At 55.8% G+C, this 21,105-nt stretch overlaps 1 protein-coding gene across 4 annotated transcripts; it reads right to left on the minus strand.

Moving 5' to 3' along the window:
- Positions 1–1,297: 1,297 nt before the first annotated feature.
- Positions 1,298–21,025, minus strand: DBNDD2 (dysbindin domain containing 2). 4 transcript variants are annotated; one of them, XM_029071249.2, is made up of 5 exons: positions 20,775–21,025; positions 19,243–19,286; positions 5,662–5,805; positions 3,819–3,923; positions 1,298–2,407 (listed from the first exon to the last, which is right to left on the minus strand). In XM_029071249.2, the coding sequence occupies exons 1-5, from the start codon at positions 20,924–20,926 to the stop codon at positions 2,214–2,216; spliced, it is 639 nt and encodes a 212-aa protein (XP_028927082.1). In that variant the 5' UTR covers positions 20,927–21,025; the 3' UTR covers positions 1,298–2,213. The 4 variants fall into 4 exon arrangements, with proteins under 4 accessions (XP_028927082.1, XP_028927081.1, XP_028927084.1 ...); XM_029071248.2 differs by having other exon boundaries at positions 3,789–3,923; positions 20,775–21,022; XM_029071251.2 differs by lacking the exon at positions 19,243–19,286 and having other exon boundaries at positions 3,789–3,923; positions 20,775–21,022.
- Positions 21,026–21,105: the final 80 nt, after the last annotated feature.

The raw sequence follows: 21,105 nt of genomic DNA on the forward strand, positions 1-21,105 counted from the left end.
AGGTTGAAGGGCAGAGACTCTTCCCTACTCTCGTCCCAGGGTCCCCGAGGGCGGTCGATATTTATTGAGCCCATCCTCTGTGCCGAGCACTGAACTGAGCTCCGGGGAGGGTACGACAGAGTTGGCAGACGCATTCCCTGCCCGCGACGAACTTACAGTCTAGAGAGGGAGACAGACATTAAAATAAGTAAAGAAATTATGGATATTCACATAAGCGGGGCGGAGGGTGGGGCAACTAAAAGGGAGGGTGACCCGAAGAGGGAACTCTGGAGGAGATGGGCCTCCAGTAAGGCTCTGAAGGAGGGGAGAGTAATTGTCGGATTGGAGGAGGGAAGGCGTTCCAGGGCAGAGGCGGGACCTGGGCGAGAGGTCGGCGGCCAGATAGACGAGACGGAGGGGCAGTGAGTAGGTGGACGTTAGAGGAGCGACGTGTGCGGGCTGGGTTGTAGTAGGAGAGCGGTGAGGTGAAGTAGGAGGGGGACGAGGTGATTGACTGCTTTAAAGCCAACGGTGAGGCGTTTCTCTTGGATGAGCATCCACTGGAGGTTTTTGAGGAGTGGGGGGGGCGAAGGCGGACTGAACAGAGCCGCTGTGGTACCTGTTTAAGCCCCCAGGTCAGGACGGGAGATCCTTCTGGTCCGTGGAGCCTAAAAGAGTCCCCACAGCAGGTCCAGAAAAGGCAACGCGGCCCAGAGGGGATGCCCAGGCCCATTCAGGAGTCAGGACGGGCCGGGTGCTGCTTCTTACCAGTCAGAAGGAACAGGGGGTGAAGCTTCCATCTTGGCTCTTCCTCCAGCCCCTTTCCCAAAGAAGGGGGGTCGCCACGATTTTGAGGTGACGAGGAGAACCTTTACACCAGCTGAGGGCAGCTTGTTTCCGTGCCTGGAGTGGCCAAGTCGTCCCTCCCAGTCTTCACCCCGACCCTGCGTGGCCTAGTGGATAGAGCCCGGACCCGGGAGGAGTCGGAAGGACCTGAGTTCTCAACCCAGCTCTGCCACTTTCATTCATTCGATCGATTTACTCAGCTGAGCGCTTACTGTGTGCTAAGTGCTTGGGAGAGGACAATATAACAATAAACAGACACATTCCCCGCCCACGAGTGGGCAAGTCACTTCGCTTCACTGCGCCTCAGTCACCTCATCTGTAAAACGGCGGCTAAGACCGTAAACTCCACGCGGGACGGGGACGGTGCCCGACCCGATTAACTTGTAGCTACCCCGGCGGTCAGTCCAAGTGCCCGGCACGTAGTAAGCGCTCAACGAATTCTATAAAAAAAATAAAAATACAGCACCGGGGGTCATTTGGAAACCAAAAAAAATGTATTGAAGTTGTCACCGCTGTTGCGGTGATACAGGCATATTAAGCTCCGGCCACGGGGAAGCTTCCCGGAGGGGTACGGGAGCTGGCAGGCAAGCAGAAGCAGAGACTGGCAAGGGCACAGGCGAGAGGCTCTAAGAATGGCACCGACACAAGCCCAGAACGGCCCAGGTCAGGGAATGTAGGTTGCCCCTGCCCCGAGGCGGACAGCAAAGTGCAAAACGGTAAAATGTGACAGTATATCACCCCCTTCGGATACCCGGGTGACCAGAGGGAGATCCCCCAGACCCTTGAGAACCTTCCCCACCTCGACCACCGCGACCAAACGAAGCGAGGCCCGGATCCAGGGTGGGGCGGCGGGGCGGCGGGGCGGCCCCGGGCCCCCGAGGGCGACACAGTGAGCGGTCTTGACGGACTCTTGGTGCGTGGCGAAGGAAGGGGTTCAGTCTGCAGGCTGCCCGGAGTCAAAGAGTGGGGTCGGGGGGGGGGGGGGGGGCGGGGGAGGCTAAGGGATTGACGGTTTCACCACCCACCCGCCGTCGTCTTCTCTGGAGCTCCGGGAGGTCTTCCCCCGGCACTGCACGCGGCACTTGGGAGTGGCGACCCCGGACCGCTTCCTACGACGGTCCGGTCGGGGGTCTCGGACCAGGCGAGGCAAGCCCCCGGCCGGCCCCCGTCGGGCGGCGAGGCTCGGGGAGGGAGAGAGGAGGGGCCGGGTGGAGCAAGCGCAGGAGGGAAACATTAACCGCGAAGCAGGAAGGCTGCGCCGTCCCCATTCTCCGGCTCTCCCCAGAGGCTCGGCCCCTGGAGCCCGGGCCACGGGTGCGGATCGGGGGGGCCCCAGAGCGGGCCTCGTCCGAACCCGAACGGTTCAGTCCACGGGGCGGGACCCTCCGCTAGCTGCGGGCCGTGGGCTCCTCCCCGGCATCCTCTTCGTCGGACCGGGCCAGGGGCGTGTCGGCACCGCTGTCGCTCCCGTCCGGCCCGTTGGGATCGGTGGAAGCAGAGGACGACGACGAAGAGGTCCGCGGCTTGGCCCCGGCCGCCGCGGCCGACTGCTGGCTCGGCTCCCCCGGGGGGCCCCCGACACCTGCCGGGGGGAGAAGTCCGGTCAGGGACGGGGGGGGGGGGCGGTGGGGGGACCACCTGCCTTCCTCGTCCGGGCGGAACGGTCTCCCGCGAGCTCGGACGCTGAGCGGCTCCCGGGATGGGCCGCGGGGCCGTCCCGGCGCTCCCCCCGCGGCCTCGGGTGAATGCCGACTCGCTACTGGACGGCCCGCTGCCGGTTCCCGGGAAAGGCCGTCGTCTGGGTCGCGGAGCTAAAAATACCCCACGCCCTGCGGCGGCGGGGGAGGGAGGGGGAGGGCTCTTTCCTCCGCGTCTGGGTAAGAGGCACCCACGCCCACCCGTGATAATAAAAAAGGCGGCTATCGGAGTGCTCGTTATGTGCCGAGCGTCGTGCTAAGCGTGGGGACAGATGCAAGATCATCAGGTGGGAAATGATCCCTGACCCTCATCGGCCTGCCGGGGGGCTATTACCTCACAGGGAAGGAGGCAGCCGTGCCCACCCGTAATGATAATAACGGTGTTGATTTGCTAAGTGCCGTGCTGAGCGTGGGGGTAGATCCAAGATAATCAAGATGGAAATAGTTCCCCGGTCCTCAACAGGCTGGCGGGGACAGGGGGCACCCGTGCCCACCCATAATGCTACTAATTAATGTTGGTATTTGTTAAGCGCTTACTATGTGCCGAGCACTGTTCTAAGCGCTGGGGTAGACACAGGGGAATCAGGATGTCCCACGTGGGGCTCACAGTCTTAGTCCCCATTTTACAGATGAGGTGACTGAGGCACAGAGAAGTTAAGTGACTTGCCCACAGTCACACAGCTGACAAGTGGCAGAGCTGGGATTCGAACTCATGACCTCTGACTCCAAAGCCCGTGCTTTTTCCACTGAGCCACGCTGCTTCTACTAATGTCAGCTGGGTGACTGTGGGCAAGTCACTTCGCTTCTCTGTGCCTCAGTTCCCTCATCTGGAAAATGGGGACGAAGGCTGTGAGCCTCACGTGGGACAACCTCGTTCCCCTGTATCTCCCCCAGCGCTTAGAACGGTGCTCTGCACCTAGGAAGCGCCTCACAAATGCCGACATTATTAATAATAACGGTGGTTATTCGCCAAGTGCTCACTTTGTGCCAAGCGCTGTATTAAGCACTGGGGTAGACGCAAGATCGTGAGGTTGGACACGGGCCCGAGCCCTCAGGGGCTAAATGGGAGGGAGAAGAGGTATTTCAATCCCCATTTTACAGCCGAGGAAACTGAGGCACAGAGGAGTCAAGGGATACGTCCAAGGTCACACGGCAGGAAAGAGCTGGGATGAGAACCCAGGTCCTCTGGCTCCCAGACCCGAGTTCTTCCCTCTAATTCGCACCCCGAGAGGAGAGGGCGGAGGGTCCGCGGGGGGTAGGCGGTACCGGGAGAGCGAGGGGTGAGGGGTTCCTCACAGGGTAGGAACACATCCAACGCGTCCTGGTCCCCGAGGTCGGTCAGGTCCACCTGCTCCAGCGTATCCACGTTAACCTCCATGGAGGAGATGCTGCCTATGGGGGCTGGAGGAAGAATACGCAGGTCACAAGAATAACAGTAACGACGGTATTTCATTCATTCAATAGTCTTTATCGCGCGCTTACTATGTGCAGAGCACCGTTCGAAGCGCTTGGAATTTGTTGACCGCTTACTATGCGTCAGGCACTGTACTAAGCACCGGGGTAGATACAACATAGCGGGCTGGACACAGTCCCTGTTCCCCGTGGGGCTCCCAGTCTCAACCTCCATTTTACAGATGAGGTCACTGAGGCACAGAGAATAATAATAATTATGGTATCTGTTAAGCGCTCACTATGTGCAGAGCACCGTTCTAAGCGCCGGGGGAGATACAGGGTCATCGGATTGTCCCTCGTGGGGCTCACAATTTTTAATCCCCATTTTTACAGATGAGGTAACTGAGGCGCAGAGAAGTTAAGTGACTTGCCCAAGGTCACACAGCAGACAAGTGGGGGAGCCGGCATTAGAACCCACGACCTCTGACTCCCAAGCCCGGGCTCTTTCCACTAAGCCACGGAAGTGACTTGCCCAAGGTCACACAGCAGGCTCGTGGCAGTGTGGCTCAGCGGAAAGAGCCCGGGCTTTGGAGTCAGAGGTCGTGGGTTCGAAGGGTTCGAATCCCGGCTCGGCCACTTGTCAGCTGTGGGACTTTGGGCCAGTCACTTAACTTCTCGGTGCCTCAGTTCCCTCGACTGTAAAATGGGGATTAAGACTGTGAGCCCCACGTGGGACAACCTGATTCCCGTGTCTACCCCGGCGCTTAGAACGGTGCTCGGCACATAGTAAGCGCTTAACAAATACCAACATTATTATTATTATTATTATTATTATTATTAACAACCGGAAGGACAGGTGGAGAGGGGTTCGTGGGGCAGGGACCACCACTCGATCACTTTGCCCCTTCCTACCTCACCTGGCTATCTCCTAATACATCGCGGCCCGCCCACGCCGCTCCTCCGATGCCAACCTACTCGCCGCCCCTCCACCTCGTCTGTCTCGCCGCCCGCTTCTCGCCCACGTCCTGCCTCAGGCCCGGAACGCCCTCCCTCCTCCAATCCGCCACACGACGACTCTCCCCCACCTTCAAAGCCTTCCTGAAGGCCCACCTCCTCCAAGAGGCCTTCCCTGACTTTCCTCTTCTCCCTCTCCCTCCTGCGTCGCCGTGACCTGTTCCCTAAATTCGACTCCCCGCGCTCCCAGCCCCACCACCCTTCTGCCCGCATCCGTGCCTTATTTATTTCTATTAACGTCCGTCTCTCCCTCTAGACTGTAAGCTCGTCGTGGGCAGGGAATGCGTCCGTTAATTGTTCTACTCTCCCGTGAGAAGCAGCGGGGCTCAGTGGGAAGAGCTCGGGCTTGGGAGTCAGAGGTCATGGGTTCCAATCCCGGGCTCTGCCGCTTGTCAGCTGTGTGACCGTGGGCAGGTCACTTCACTTCTCTGGGCCTCAGTGACCTCAGCTGGAAAATGGGGATGAAGACCGTGAGCCCTACGTGGGACAACCCGATGACCCCGGATCTCCCCCAGCGCTTAGAACGGTGCTCGGCACAGAGTAAGCGCTTAACGAATACCAACATTATTATTATTATTTTTACATAGTAAGTGCTCAATAAATACGACCGACAGGGCCCTCTGTCTCTTATTCTCTCGCTCTCACATCTCTCCGACTTTCACCCCATTCCCTCCGCCCACTCCCCCCCGATCCTTCCCTCCCCCCGTCTCCCACCCCCCTCGCCCACGCTTACGCCTGTGAGCTTCAAAGTGCAGGTGGGGCATGGGAAAGAAGTCCGTTTCTGGCTGGAAAATCTCCTCAAAGAATTTCTGCCGATCGCGCAGGTGGAGTTGTTGCCGGTCGAGGCCGGGCCGGGGGCTGGGATCCATGGCAGCTCCTGGCAGGCGGGAAAACGAGATGAGGAGAGGGAGAACGACGTCGGGAGCAGCGGCTCTCCTCCTGCCCCTCCCCTGGGGTCACCTCCGCCCTCGTTTCGGCACCCACACACCCGTACTTACTTATTATTCTTGATTTATTATGGTATCTGTCGAGCTCTTACTACGTGCTGGGCACTGTGTCCCGTACGGGACACCCGGTCTAAGTAGGAGGGAGAACGAGTCGTCGATCTCCATTTCTGCAGCTGAGGAAACTGAGGCACAGAGCAGTTAAGTGACTTGTCCAAGGTCACAGAGCAGGCCAGTGGGGGAGCCAGGATTAGAACCCAGGCCCCGTGGTCCTTCCACTAGACCACGCTGTTTCTTCATGGTGCACATCCTTTTTTTTTTAATGGTATTTCTTAAGCGCTTAACTGTGGGCCAGACACTGTTCTGAGCACTGGGGTGGATACGGGGTAATCAGGTCGGACACAGTTCCTGCCCCACATGGGGTTCACGATCTTTATCCCCATTTTACAGTTGAGGCAACCGGCCCGGAGAAGTGAAGTGACTTGTCCAAGGTCTCCCGGCAGACAAGCGGCAGAGTCAGGATTAGAACCCAGGCCCTCCTGACACCCAGGCCCGGATTCTTCTGAGCCCTCCTTCTCCCTTCCCCACCACAACACTGGCTCTCACCCACTTCGCCTCTCACCCCACTCCGGCCGACCCCCTGAAGCAACACTGAGAGGCAGCGTGGCGTAGAACAAGTGGCCGGGAGTCGGAAGGTCATGGGTCCTAAACCCGGGGCCTCCGCTCGCCTGCTGGGTGACCTCGGGCAAGTGGCTTTACTTCTCTGGGCCTCAGTTCCCTCATCAGCGTGGCTTAGTGGAAAGAGCCCGGGCTTGGGAGTCAGAGGTCATGAGTTCGAATCCCCGCTCCGCCACTTGTCAGCTGTGTGACTATGGGCGGGTCACTTCTCTGTGCCTCAGTGACCTCATCTGGAAAATGGGGATTAACTGTGAGCCTCACGTGGGACAACCCGATGACCCTGTATCTACCCCAGCGCTTAGAACGGTGCTCTGCGCTTACTACTTACTGCTTACTTACTTAATAATACCAACATTATTATTATTATTATTATCTGAAAGATGGGGATTGAGACCGTGAGCCCCACGTGGGACAGGGACCGGGTCCAACCCGATTTGCTCGTATCCACCCCAGCGCTCAGTACAGTGCTCGGCACGGAGTAAGCGTTTAACAAGAGACGGCGTGGCTTAGTGGCAAGAGCACGGGAATCAGAGGAGGTGGGTTCTAATCCCGGCTCCGCCACTTGTCTGCTGTGTGACCTTGGGCAGGCCACTTACCCCCTCCGGGCCTCGGCTACCTCATCTGGAAAATGGGGGTGAAGACTGTGAGCCCCACGTGGGACAACCTGATGACCTTGTGTCTACTCCAGCGCTCGGAACAGTGCTTGGCAGAGAGTAAGCGCTTAACCAACACCATCACTATTAAATACCCAAAATTTTATGCTAATTAGACTAGTTTCCCCAAAGCACCAGGCCCACAGGTCCAGACGGGCGGAGGCTCCATTCCCGGGGAATCTGGCCAAGGGCAGGGCCGAACTTCCTGGTGGCCACAGAGGGACGGGGCCTGGGAAGCTGATCCGGCCTGGACGAACCGGACCGGGACCGGGATTTCTTTTCCGGTTCCTCCACCCACAGCCTCTCCCAGGTGGGCTGGGCTCCGAGGGCCTGGGCCCCCAAAGGGACAGATCACGGGACCTCGTAATCATAACCGCGATGGTCGTTAAGCACTGACCGGGCGCCAAGCCCCGCGCTAAGCACCGGGACGGATTCGGTGCCATCAGATCGGACCGAGTGCCTGTCTCACCCCGGGCTCAGAGTCCAAAGCAGTGGGAGAACAGGAACGGACCCCGATTTACAGGCGAGGAAACTGGGGAACGGAGAAGTCAATAATAATAATCCCGGCATTTGTTAAGCGCGTACTATGTGAAGCGCTGGGGAGGATACAAGGTGATCGGGTTGTCCCACGTGGGGCTCGCAGTCTTAATGCCCCTTTTAGAGATGAGGGAACCGAAGCGCCGAGAAGTGAGGTGGCTCGCCCAAAGTCACACAGCAGACCAGCGGCAGGGCCGGGATCTGAACCCATGACCTCTGACTCCCCAGCCCGGGCTCCCTCCGCTGAGCCGCGCCGCAGTGGTTTGCCCGGAATCAAATGGCAGGCGAGTGGCGGAGTCGGGATTAGAACCCCATCTTCTCAGTCTTGGAAGTTTCCCCCGATTAATCTTTCATCTCCTCACTCTATTCTCCCTCCCCGCCGGGTCACCCGTGCGTCTGAGCCCCTACACGCTTTGGTTCAATCGTATTTATCGAGCGCTTCCTGGGAGACCACTGTGCTAAGCGCTTGGGAGAGGAGAATGTAACAATAAACTGCCCACAACGAGCTGGGAGTCTCACCTCTCCCCAGCCCTCCCGCACTTCTTCTACTCCGTTGCTTTCCCTACCCGTCATTTATTTTTAACGTCTGCTTCTCCGCCAGATCCTTTATATGGTATCCGTTACGCGTTTATTGGGCGTCCAGTACCGTTCTAAGTGCGGGGGTAGATACGCAGCAATCAGGTTGGATAGAGTCCCCGTCCCACGTGGGGCTCACAGCCTAAATAGGAGGGAGAACGGGTATCGAATCCCCATTCTGCCTTTGGGGAAACTGAGGCACGGACAAACGAAGTTACACGCCCAAGGTCACGCAGCAGGCAAGTGGGGGGAGCCAGGATTCGAATCCAGGTCCGCTGGCTCCCGGGCCCCTCCTTTATTCACTAGGCGACGCCGCTTCCCGTCTTTCTACTCTGTTGCGTCGTCCCCTCCCGATGCTTAGTACGGTGCTCGGCCCAGTGTAGGCGCTCAAGAAATACTAGTAATAATGACGGCGATAAACGTGGTAATTGTTAAGCACTCGTCATTTGCTGAGCACTGTCCTAAGCGCCGGAGCAGACCCGAGATAATCGGGTTGGACACAGTCCCGGTCCCACGAGGGGGCCGACAGTCTTAATCCCCATTTTCCAGATGAGGCAACTGAGGCACAGAGAAGCCACATCCCCCCCCAGGTCGTCGATAAGGGACGTGCTCGGATCAATCTAGCAGCAGCGCGGCTTAGCGGCTAGAGCCCGGGGTCCGAGAGTCAGAAGGTCCTGGGTTCTAATCCCGCCTGCCACGGGATCTCAGGCACGTCGCTTCGCTTTTCCGTGCCTCGGTCACCTCATCTGTAAAACGGGGATAAGAGTGCGAACCCCATGTGGGACGGGGACCGTGTCCGGTCCAACTGGATCGTATCCACCCCAGCACATACTACAGCGCCTGGCACGTAGCAAGCGCTCGGCAAACACCACGACGACGACGACGACGATTTCGGGTGCCCCCGGCTTTCGCGAGGGCGCAGCCACGTTATCCTCGACCCCGGAGGCGAGGACGGAACGGGGCCGGGATCGGTGGCGTCTCTTCCCCGCCCTCGCGTTCTTGCCGGCCCTCCCTTCCCCGGGCCGAGCCCCGACGGCCGAGGCCCAGCCGGCCCGGGTCACCCGTCGGATAGCCGGACTCGGGCCGGACCCGGGCCGGGCCGGGCCCGGGGCGCGGGGACGGAGGCCGACGGAGGAAGGGGGCACGGGAGGGGGACCCGGGGTTGGCGGAGCCCGGCGGTGGGCCGGACCGGGCCGGGCCGGGCCGGGCCGGACCGGAGGAGGAAGGAGGCCCGCGGGGGCGGGAGGTGGCCCAAGGGGCCCGGCCAACCCGTGACGCGGGTGTTTTCCCGGGAGCTGCCGCCCGGGTCACGGGGCTAAAAATAGGGCAGCCCGCTAGACGGGCCGGACCGGCCCAGTCCGGGGCCCCGCTGCCCGCTCCGCCGGGGGACGGGGGGTTGCGGGGCTGGGGCGGTGTGGGACCCGGAGATGAGGGGCGAGGAGGCGCGAGGCGGAGCGGGAGGTCAAGGGGCAGGAGAGCATGGGGTAGCGGGGCACGGGGCAAGGAGGCGCGAGGCAGGGCAGGGGGCGGCGGGGCAGGGGGCACGGGGACACGAGGCCCGGGCGGGGAGCTGCGGGGCAGGGGATGGGGGACACGGTTGCGAGGCGGGGCGGGGGTTGCGGGGCAAGGAGGTGCGGGGCAGGAAAGCGCGGGGTAGGGGGTGGTGGGGTGGGGGCTCCTTCCCTTCTCCTTCCTCTCCCTCCTCCCCACCCCTGCTCCCCTCCCCCTTCCCACCCTCCTCTCCGCCCTCCCCCTCCCCCCCCTCCCTCCTCCTCCCTCTCCTTCTCACCCCCCTCCTCCTCCTCCCCATTTCCCCCTCCTCCCTTCCTTCTTCTCACCCCCCTCCTCCTCCCCATTTCCCCCTCCTCCTCCTCCCCATTTCCCCCTCCTCCTCCCCATTCCCCCTTGCTCCCTTCCTTCTCCTCCCACTCCCCTCCTCCTCCTTCCCACCCCCTCCCTCCTCCTCCTCCCCACCATCCCTCCTCCCTCCCCATCTTTCCCACCTCTCCCTCCTCCCCCTCCCCCCCCCTTCCTCCTCCTCCCCACCCCCTCCCCCTCCTCCCCCGGCGGCTGAGCGGCCCAGGCAGAAGCCAGCGAAAGAATTCCCTAAAAAAGGGAAAGAGGCAGAGCGCCGGGATGGGCGGCGGGGGAAGCGGAGAGGGGGGAGAGGGCGTCCACCTGGAAGCCCCCCTTGCCCCGCCGGGGCCCCACACCTGGTCGGCCCCCCGGGCGGCCCCCGGACCGACTGACCCCCCGCCCCCCCATCCCCGGCTCCCCGATCCCTGGGGGTCCCGGGGGCGCAACGTTGTGGGGAGGAGGGCCGGGGGCGCCCCTCGGGCCCGGGATCCCCCCCGAGCCTCGCCCCTCCCGGGGGAGCGGGAAGGGGGAAAAGGGGGCCCTCCTCCCCCCCCCCGCACCCCCAGACCCTCTCCCCCGCTCAGGGTCCGCTCCCTCGCCCCCTCCCCACCCCGGGGTCCCCCCAAAAGCCTCCCCCAACCCCTTCTCCTCCCCGGGACCTACCGGGCAAAAGGCGTCCGCCGCCACCGGGCCGGGCCCGGGCCGGGGAAGGCGGGGGAGGGGAGAGGAGGGGAGGAGGGGCCCCGGGGGGGCGGGGACAGCAACGCCCCCGCGCCGGGTGACCTTGGACCAGTCACTGCCCTCCCCCTTCCTTCCTTCCTTCATTCATTCATTCATTCATTCATTCATTCAATTCATTCCATCACTCATTCATTCATCCCATCCGATTTCTGGGCCAGAGCGCAGCGCTGAGCGCTGGGAAAGCACCGGGGGGCGGAGAGAGACAGGGAGAGAGAGACACAGAGACAGACAGGGAGAGGGAGACAGAGAGAGACAGGGGGAGAGAGATAGGGAGAGAGACAGAGAGACACACAGAGACAGGCAGAGAGAAACAGAGAGAGAAACAGAGCGACAGAGACAGATGGGGGCAGAGACAGACAGGGAGAGAGAGATGGAGACAGAGAGAGAGACAGAGACAGAGACAGACAGGGAGACAGAGACAGACAGAGAGACAGAGAGAAACACAGAGACAGACAGGGAGACAGAGACGGAGAGAGAGAGACAGAGACAGACAGGGGGAGAGAGAGTCGGAGACAGAGAGACACACACAGAGACAGAGACAGACAGGGAGACAGAGATGGAGAGAGACAGAGGCAGATAGGGGGAGAGAGAGACAGAGAGAGAAAGACAGACAGGGAGATAGAGACGGAGACAGAGAGAGAGACAGATGGGGGAGAGAGACACAGAGAGAGAGACAGAGACAGACAGGGAGAGAGATGGAGAGAGACAGAGAGAGAAGGGGGAGAGAGACAGAGAGAAAGACAGGGAGACACAGAGACAGGGAGACAGAGACGGAGGCAGACAAAGAGAGACACAGAGAGAGAGACAGAGACAGACAGGGAGAGAGAGAGAGATGGAGAGAGACAGAGAGAGAAGGGGGAGAGAGACAGAGAGAAAGACAGGGAGACACAGAGACAGGGAGACAGAGACGGAGGCAGACAAAGAGAGACACACAGAGAGACACAGAGACAGACAGGGAGACGGAGACGGAGACGGTCAGAGAGAGAGACACACACAGAGGGGCAGAGACGGAGAGAGAGACAGACAGGGAGAGAGAGATGGAGACAGACAGAGAGAGATGGAGAGAGAGACAGAGACAGACAGGGAGAGAGAGATGGAGACAGTCAGAGAGACACAGAGAAAGAGAGACCGAGACAGAGAGAGAGAGAGACACAGAGAGACAGACACACAGGGAGAGAGAGAGGGAGAGAGACAGAGACAGACAGGGAGAGAGAGACGGAGAGCGACAGAGAGACACAGAGAGAGACACAGAGACAGAGAGACAGGGAGAGAGAGACAAAGAGATCTGCCTCCCCCGCCCCATCCCTGCCCTCCCAGGGCCCATAGGTTAAGGGAAGCAGCGAGGCTCAGTGGGTAGAGCCGGGGCTTGGGAGTCAGAGGTCGTGGGTTCTAATCCCGGCTCCGCCACTTATCAGCTGTGTGACCTTGGACAAGTCCCTTCACCTCTCTGTGCCTCAGTTCCCTCATCTGTAAATTGGGGATTAACGGGGACTGTGAGCCCCACGTGGGACAACCTGATGACCTGGTATCTACCCCAGCGCTTAGAACAGTGTTTGGCCCATCGTAAGCGCTTAACAAATACCAACGTTATTTTTATTATTATCATTAGTGCGGCTTTAGTGGAAAGAGGCCGGGTTTGGCAGTCCCGGGTCGTGGGTTCTAATCCTAACTCCGTCAATCGTCTGCTGGGTGACTCTGGGCAAGTCACCTCACTTTTCTGTGCCTCAGTTCCCTCATCTGCAAAATGGGGATGAAGACTGTGAGCTCCACGTGGGACAAGCTGATGACCTGGTATCTCCCCCAGCGCTTAGAACAGTGTTCAGCACATAGTAAGCGCTAAACAGATACCCTCATCATCATCATCATCGTCTGCTGTGTGACTCTGGGCAAGTCACTTCACTTCTCTGGGCCTCCGTTTCCTCATCTGGAAAATGGGGATGAAGACTGTGAGTCCCACCCGGGATAACCTGATCACCTTTCATCTATCCCGGCCCTTGGAACAGTGCTTGGCCCGTAGTAAGCACTTAACAAATACCATTATTATTAGAAGGGGGGAGACAGTGAAACAAGTAAACGGGCATCAGTAGAAATAAAATTATAGATCCATACGTAAGTGGTGGAGGGCAGGGAGGGAAGAGCAAAGGGAGTGAGTGGAGGTGAAGCATCAATGGAAATAAATAGAATTATAGATATTTGCACATCAAAACAAGTAAATAGGCATCAACAGAAATAAATAGAATTAAAGATACAGACATAAGTGCTAGAATTTGAAATATAGACAAAAATGCTGGGGTGGGGTAGGGGGGTGGCGAGAGCAAAGGGAACGAGTCGAGGTGAGGCATCAAAAGAAATGAATAGAATTTTAGACATATACACATCAAAACAAGTAAATAGGCATCAGTAGAAATAAACAGAATTCAAGATATAGGCATATATACATAAGTGATGAGGCACTAGGGAGGGGAAGCTGAGGAAAAGGGGGCTTAGTCTGGGAAGGCCTTATGGAGGAGATCATTCAATCGTATTTATTGAGCACTTACCGGGGGCAGAGCATTGTGCTAAGCGCTTGGAAAGTACAATTCGGCAATAAAGAGAGACAATCCCTGCCCACGCCGGGCTCACAGTCTAGAAGCGGGGAGGCAGACATCAAAACAAGGAAGCAGGCACTGATATAAATAAATAGAATTATATATGCATCAAAACAAGCAAAACAGGCATCATGATAAATAAATAGAATTGTAGATATATACACATCAAAACAGGCATCTATATAGAGTTATACATATATACATGTGAATTGTACTTTCCACAGTGCTCTGCACACAGTAAGCGCTCAATAAATACGATTGAATGACTACATATATATATAAGTGCCGTGGGGGTGGGAGGAGAGCAAAAGGGAGCGAGTCAAGGTGAGACGGAGAGGAGGGGGGAGCAGAGGAAAAGGGAGGCTTAGTCTGGGAAGGCCTCCTGGAGGAGGTGAGCCTTCAGTAGGGCTTTGAAGGGGGGAGACTCATTGTATCTCTCTGATGATTAGGGTACTTGTTAAGCGTTTACTATGTCGCCTAGCCCTGGGGTAGATACCGGTTCATCAGGTTGGACACCATCCCATATGGGGCTCACGCTCTTAATCCCCATTCTTTTACAGCTGAGGGAACTGAGGCACCGAGAATGATAACAATAATTGTGGCATTCATTAAGCCCTTACTATGTGCCAAGCACTGTTCTAAGCGTCAGGGTAAATACAAGGTCATCAGGTTGATCCATGTGGGGCTCACAGACTTAATCCCCTTTTTTCACAGATGAGGAAACTGAGGCCCAGAGAGGTGAAGTGAGTTAATGTTGGTATTTGCTAAGCGCTTACTATGTGCAGAGCACTGTTCCAAGCGCTGGGGTAGATACAGGGTCATCAGGTTGTCCCACGTAAGGCTCACAATTAATCCCCATTGTACAGATGAGGTAACTGAGGCCCACAGAAGTAAAGTGACTTGCCCACAGTCACACAGCTGACAAGTGACAGAGCCGGGATTCGAACCCACGACCTCTGACTCCCAAGCCCGGGCTCTTTCCACTGAGCCACGCTGCTTCCCCTACCAAGGTCATCCAGCAGGCTAGTGGTGGAGCTGGGGTTAGAACCCCCCCCTCCCCACCCCATAGCACTTGTGTATATATGTACATATTTATAATCATAATTCTATTTATTTTTATTAATGATGTGTATAGATTTACAAGGCTCTCTATACTGATGCCTGCTTACTTGTTCTGTCGTCCGTCTCCCCCCTTCTAAGCTGTGACCCCGTTGTGGGCAGGGATTGTCTCTTTTTGTTGCTGAATTGCATTTCCCAAGCGCTTAGTACAGTGCTCTGCACACAGTAAGCGCTCAATAAATACGATGGAATGAATGAATGACAAGGGTTGAGCTAAACGGCTGCATCGTGGACTCTCTCGGGCTTTTAACCGCTTCCTCGCCTCCAGATCCCGATCCTAAAGAAGAAAGGGGAAAACCGCGGGGCCTAATGGAGAGAGCCCGGGCCTGGGACTCAGAGGACCTGGGTTCTCATCCTCCCTCTGCCAACTGCCTGCTGCGTATGACCTTGGGCAAGTCATTTCATGTCTCTGTGGCTCAGTTCTCCTGTCCTCCCTCCTGCTTGGACTTGGAGCCCCATGTGGGACAGGGACTGTGTCCAACCTAATTGCGTTACGGTGCAGTGAATAGAGCATGGGCCTGGGAGTCAGAAGGTCATGGGTTCTAATCCCGGCTCCAACACCGGTCTGCTGTGTGGCCTTGGCCAAGTCACTTTAGAGAAGCACCGTGGCTCAGTGGAAAGAGCACGGGCTTTGGAGTCAGAGGTCATGAGTTCAAATCCCAGCTCTGCCACTCGTCAGCTGTGTGACTGTGGGCGAGTCACTTCACTTCTCTGTGCCTCAGTTCCCTCATCTGTAAAATGGGGATGAAGACTGTGAGCCCCACGTGGGACAACCTGATTCCCCTGTGTCTACCCCAGTGCTTAGAACAGTGCTCTGCACATAGTAAGCGCTTAACAAATACCAACATTATCATTATTATTATTATTATTACTTTACCTTTCTGGGCCGCAGTTACCTCAGCTGTAAAATGGGGATTAAGACTCTGAGCCTTATGTGGGACAGGGACTGTCTCCAACCTGCTTAGCTTGTATCTACCCCGGTGCTTAGTACAGTCCTTGGCACATAGAAAGCGCCTAACAAATATCACAATTATTTTTTAGGAGAAGCAGCGTAGCGTAAGAGAAGCGACATGGCACAGTGGACAGAGCCCGGGCCTGGGAGTCAGAAGGTCATGGGTTCTAATCCCGGATGCACCGCTTGTCTGCTGTGTGGCCTTGGGCAAGTCACTTCACTTCTCTGGACTTCAGTTCCCTCATTTGTAAAATGGGGGTGAAGACTGGGAGCCCTATGTGAGACAGGGACTGTGTCCAACTTGATTACCTTGTATCTACTCCAGCACTTAGAATGGTGTTTGACACATAGTAAGGGCTTAACGGTACCATAAAAAAAACTGGCTGGGCAACTCCTGATTCCCAGGCCTCATCTGGTCTGGGAGGACTTTGATGCCTCATTGCCCTGGCTGAGATGCCCGGGCCCCTCCCTGCCCAGGTAAGGCCCTAGGTAGTCATTACGTAGCCTTTTTATGGCATTTCACACCTACAGGGCGACTCCTAGATGGCTTTGCTATTTTTTCTCTGCATGGAGAGGGCCTAATTTGGGAAAATAATAATAATAATAGTTGTGGTATTTGTTAAGCACTTACTATGAGCCAGGCACTGAGGTGGATACCAGCAAATTGGGTTGCGCCCAGTCCCTGTCCTACATGGGGCTCACAGTCTCCATCCCCATTTTACAGATGAGGTAACTGAGGCGCAGAGAAGTGAAGTGACTTGCCCACGGTTATACTGCTGACAAGTGGCGGAACCATTATTAGAACCCAGGTCCTTCTGCCGCTAAGGCCCTGGCTCTACCCACTAGGCAAAACTGCTTCTCTGCTATTCCAGTTCAAACTTAGTTCAAGCTAGTCCAAGGCCAGTAACCATGCTGGGGGGAGAGGGAGAGGGAGGGGAGTTTACTGGGGAAGGGTCTCATCGACCCCTTGCTTGCGCCCTCCCTTTTTTTTTTTACTGTATTTGTTAAGTGCTTATTATGTTCCAGGAACTGTATTAAGCCCTGGGGTAGATACAAGATATTCAGGTTGGACACAGTTCATGTCTCACAAGAGGATCGCAGTCTTAGTATCCATTTTACAGATTCATTCATTCATGCAATAGTATTTATTGAGCGCTTACCATGTGCAGAGCACTGTACTAAGCACTTGGAATGGACAAATCGGTAACGGATAGAAACAGTCCCTGCCTTTTGACGGGCTTAGGGTCTGATCGGGGGAGACAAGCGGACAAGAACAATAGCAATAAATAGACTCACAGATGAGGTAAGTGAGGCACAGAGACATGAAGTGATTTGCCCAGGGTCCCACAGCAAGTAAATGGTAGAGCTGGTATTAGAACCCAGGTTCTCTGATTCCCAGGCCCGTACTCTTTCCACTAAGCCTCAGTGCTTCCCTCCTGCCTGGAATCTCCCCCCCCCCCGCCCACCCCCTTCATATCTAGTGGGAAGAGCACAGGCCTGCCTGTCCGAAGACCTGGGTTCCAATCCCTCCTCTGCCCCTTTGTCTGCAGTGGGACCTTGGACAAGTCACTTCGTTTCTCTGAGCTTCTACTTCTTGCTTCTATTGCTTCTATTTCTTACTATGTGCGCTGCATAGTGAGCGCTCAATAAATACGATTAAATGAATTTCTTCATCCATAATGCGGAGATTACATCCTATCCCCTGCTACTCAGACCGTGAGCCCCACGTGGGACACGGCCCGTGTCCAGCCTGCTTATCTTTTATCTACCCCAGCGCTTAGTACAGGGCTTGGCCCATAGTAAGACCTTGATAAATACCATGAAAAAAACCCCACCTCTCCCCATCTTCAAAACCCAACTGAAATCACATCTCCACAGAGAAGGAAGCCTTCTCTGAGCAAGTTCTCATTACCTCACCCTATTTTCCCTCCTCACTTCATCACCCATGCACTTAGTCTCCCCTGTAAACACTAAGGTACTCTCCCCACCTCCCACCCCCACGGCACTTTCGGCACTTATCCTTATCCCCGGTTGCTTCTCTTACCTCTAATTTATTTTAATGTCTACCTCCCTGACTAGACAAAGATCCTTGAAAGCAGAGACTCTTAACTCTGTCGTCCTCTCCTAACCATGTAGTAAAGCCTAAAAAACACTAAACAACTACCTGCCATTGATCGATACCCTTGACCGACTGACTGACCGGCCGTTCCTCCAGGATGCTTCCGGAATCCATTCCTTCCTCTCCGTCCCCAGAGCCACAAGCTGGTCCAGGCACTTGTTATAACTTGGCTTGACTATTGTATCAGCTTCCTCCCCGATCTCCCCCAGTACTCTCTCCTCTCTGCTGCCTGGATCATTTTCCTAAAATGTTGTTCTCAACGCATCTCCCCGCTCCACACAAACTTCCTTTGGTTGCTCATTCCTCTCCGCATCAAACAGAAACTCCTGATCTCTCTATCGCCTCGCTCTTTCCTACTTATATCCACTCTTCTCTCCCACTGTGGCCCAGCCCAAAATCTTCATTCCTCTCACATTCAGCTATTCGCTGTGCCTCGTTTTCGTTTCTCCCGTCGCCGACCTCTTCCTCTTCCCTACCTGGAACTCTCTCCCCAGCTTCATATCTGGCAGACCACAGTTCACTCCATCTTCCAAGTCCTTCTGAGATCACATCTATGTTCTCCAGAAGAACCTCTCCAATCTTCCCCAAAGTGCCATCTCACACTTCCAAGCCATCTTAAGTATTAAGTTTTCACAGCCCTGTGGCACTCATGTATTAAATACTGGATTTACTCCCCCTAGCATAATTTATTTAAATGTCTGCCTCCCCGGTTAAACAGTAAGCTCCTTGAGGGTGGGAATCTCGTATCACGCATTTATTATAATGCCTAGTTACTTATATTAATGTCTGTCTCCCCTCTAGACTGTGAGCTCATTGTGGAGAGGGAATGTGTCCGTTTATTGTTATATCGTATTCTCTCAAGGGTTTAGGACAGTGCTTTGCACACAGTAAGTGCTCAGTAAATATGATTGAATGAATGATTGAATATGTCTTCTCTCGTCTTCTCCCAAGCATTAGGTGGCAGCATGGCCTAGTGGAAAGAGTCCTGGGCCTAGGAGCCAGAGGAACTGGGTTCTAATCCCTGCTCTGCCATCTGCCTGCTGTGTGACCTTGAGCAAGTCACTTCACATCTCTGTACCTCAGTTACCTCATCGGCAAAATGGAGATTAAGCCCGTGAGCCCTATGTGGGACAGGGCCTGTCTTATCTTCGACCCATAGCGACGCCATAGCGACTGTATCCAACCCGATTATCTAGTAAGCACTTAACAAATACCACACTTATTATTATTATTATTATTAATAAAACGAATATTAGGACCGTGAGCCCCATGTGGGACATAGATTGTGTCCAACCCGATCATCCTGTATCTTACCCCACTGCTTTGTACAGTGCCTGACACATAGTAAGCGCATAACAAATACCATTTTAAAGAACGCGTTCAGTTCAGTTGCTCGGTTAACGTTAACGTTATTGCCGGTGACGAAGGGGAGGTAATCAGGACTCTGAGGAATACAGAAATGGAAAATGCAAGTACTCCCTCAGTGCAGTTGATCACTCCAATGTCCCTTAGCTCTGAAAGGGAAATACAGTAAACAGAAAGGTACTCACCGGTGCTTGAGGCCTCCACAGATAGGCCAGGGAAGTAGCATGGCCTAGTGAAAATAATAATAATAATAATTATGGTATTTGTTAAGCGGTTACTGTGTGCCAAGCACTGGATCAGGTGTTGGGATGGACAGGCTCATCGGGTTGGACACAGTCCCCCGTCCCACTTGGGGCTCACAATCTCAATCCCCATTTTACAGATAAGGCCCAGAGAAGTAAAGTGACTTGCCCAAGGTCACAAAGCAGACAAGCGGCGGAGCCGGGATTAGAACTCATGACCTTCGGACTCCCAGATCCGGGCTGCAGCCACTGCGCCATGCTGCTTGTCAGAGCAGAGGTCTGAGAGTCAGACCAGACCGTGGCTCCCTACTCCTGAGGAAACTCCAGTGGTCGCCCATCCAACTCCGCATCCAACAAAAACCCCTCACCCTTGGCTTTAAAGCACTTAAACCCCTCGCCCCCTCCTACCTCACCTCGCTGCTCTCCTCCTACAACCCAGCCCCCGCACACTTCGTTCCTCTAATGCCGACCTCCTCACTGCACCTCCATCTCATCTATATCGCTGTCGACTTCTCGCCCTCGTCCCGCCTCTGGCCTGGAACGCCCTCCCTCCTCATATCAGACAAAAAATCGCTCTCCCCCACTTCGAAGCCTTCCTGAAGGCCCATCTCCTCCAAGAAGCCTTCCCTGACTAAGCCCGCCTCTCCTCTTCTCCCACTCCCTTTTGTCACCCTGACTTGCTCCCTTCATTCATCCTCCCTCCCTTCCCCACAGCACATCTGTGTATATCTGTCATTTATTCATTTATTTGTTTATGTTTATGCATGTCTGCCTCCCCTTCTAGACTGTGAGCTTGCTGTGTGCAGGGAATGTGTCTGCTTATTGTTATATTGCCCTCTCCCAAGTGCTTAGCACAGTGTTTTGCACACAGTAAGCGCTCAATAAATACTGAGTGACTGAATGAATGAATGAAACCTGGCTTCTCATCCCAACACTGCCACTTGCCTGCCGAGTGACCTTAGGCAAGTCACTTAACTTTTCTGGGCCTCAGTTTCCTTCCCTGCAAAATGGGAATTCAGTACCTGTACTCCCTCCTACTTGGACTGCGAGTCCCACGAGAGACGGGAACGGTGTCCGGCCTGATTATCCCGCATGTACCCCGGCACTTCGCACAGTGCTTGGCACATAGTGACCTTAGGCAAATCACTTCACTTCTCTATGCCTCCGTTACCTCATCTGTAAAATCGAGATTAAGATCGTGAGTCCCATGGGGGACAGGGACAGTGCCCAACCTCATTATCGTATAGCTACCCCAGTGCTTAGAACAGTGCCTGGCACGTAGTAAGCGCTTAACAAATACCATACAAAAGTGCTTAACAATTATAAGTATTGCCGATATTACTAAATAGCCAGGGTTAGCCTGGAATCTGCCCAAACTCTAAAATGGGGATAAAGGAATCGACAACCCAGCGCCCCGAGTCCTGTTGGAGGCCCTCGAGGTGTGAGATTGGAAATCACCAAGCTGAGGCTCTTACCGGCAGGTAAGAGGGATCGCCGAGCACAGTCCAGAAACAGACGAGAGCAGGAGAACGCGAGCAAGGCCGAGGAAAATGGAAGTTATGAACGGACACGAGGGAGGCTCTTGGAGTAGAAACGGGAATCGAGAGACGCTGCGGGGAAGCGGCATTTCCTTCCTACTTGCCGTCTCCGCCGCCCCGGATTCCTCTCTGCATCTCACGACTCCCTTCCGTGCCCAGAGCGAAACCCCCGTGGCCTCCTGGATTGACCCCGTTTGTTTTTTTGCCCGCCGCCCCCGGACAGGCAGGTCCCCCGGAGGCATTTCTGGTGTCACACAGCGCTGTGATG

This window comes from Ornithorhynchus anatinus, chromosome 8, assembly GCF_004115215.2.
Source record: "Ornithorhynchus anatinus isolate Pmale09 chromosome 8, mOrnAna1.pri.v4, whole genome shotgun sequence".
In the NCBI taxonomy this organism is placed as follows: domain Eukaryota; kingdom Metazoa; phylum Chordata; class Mammalia; order Monotremata; family Ornithorhynchidae; genus Ornithorhynchus; species Ornithorhynchus anatinus.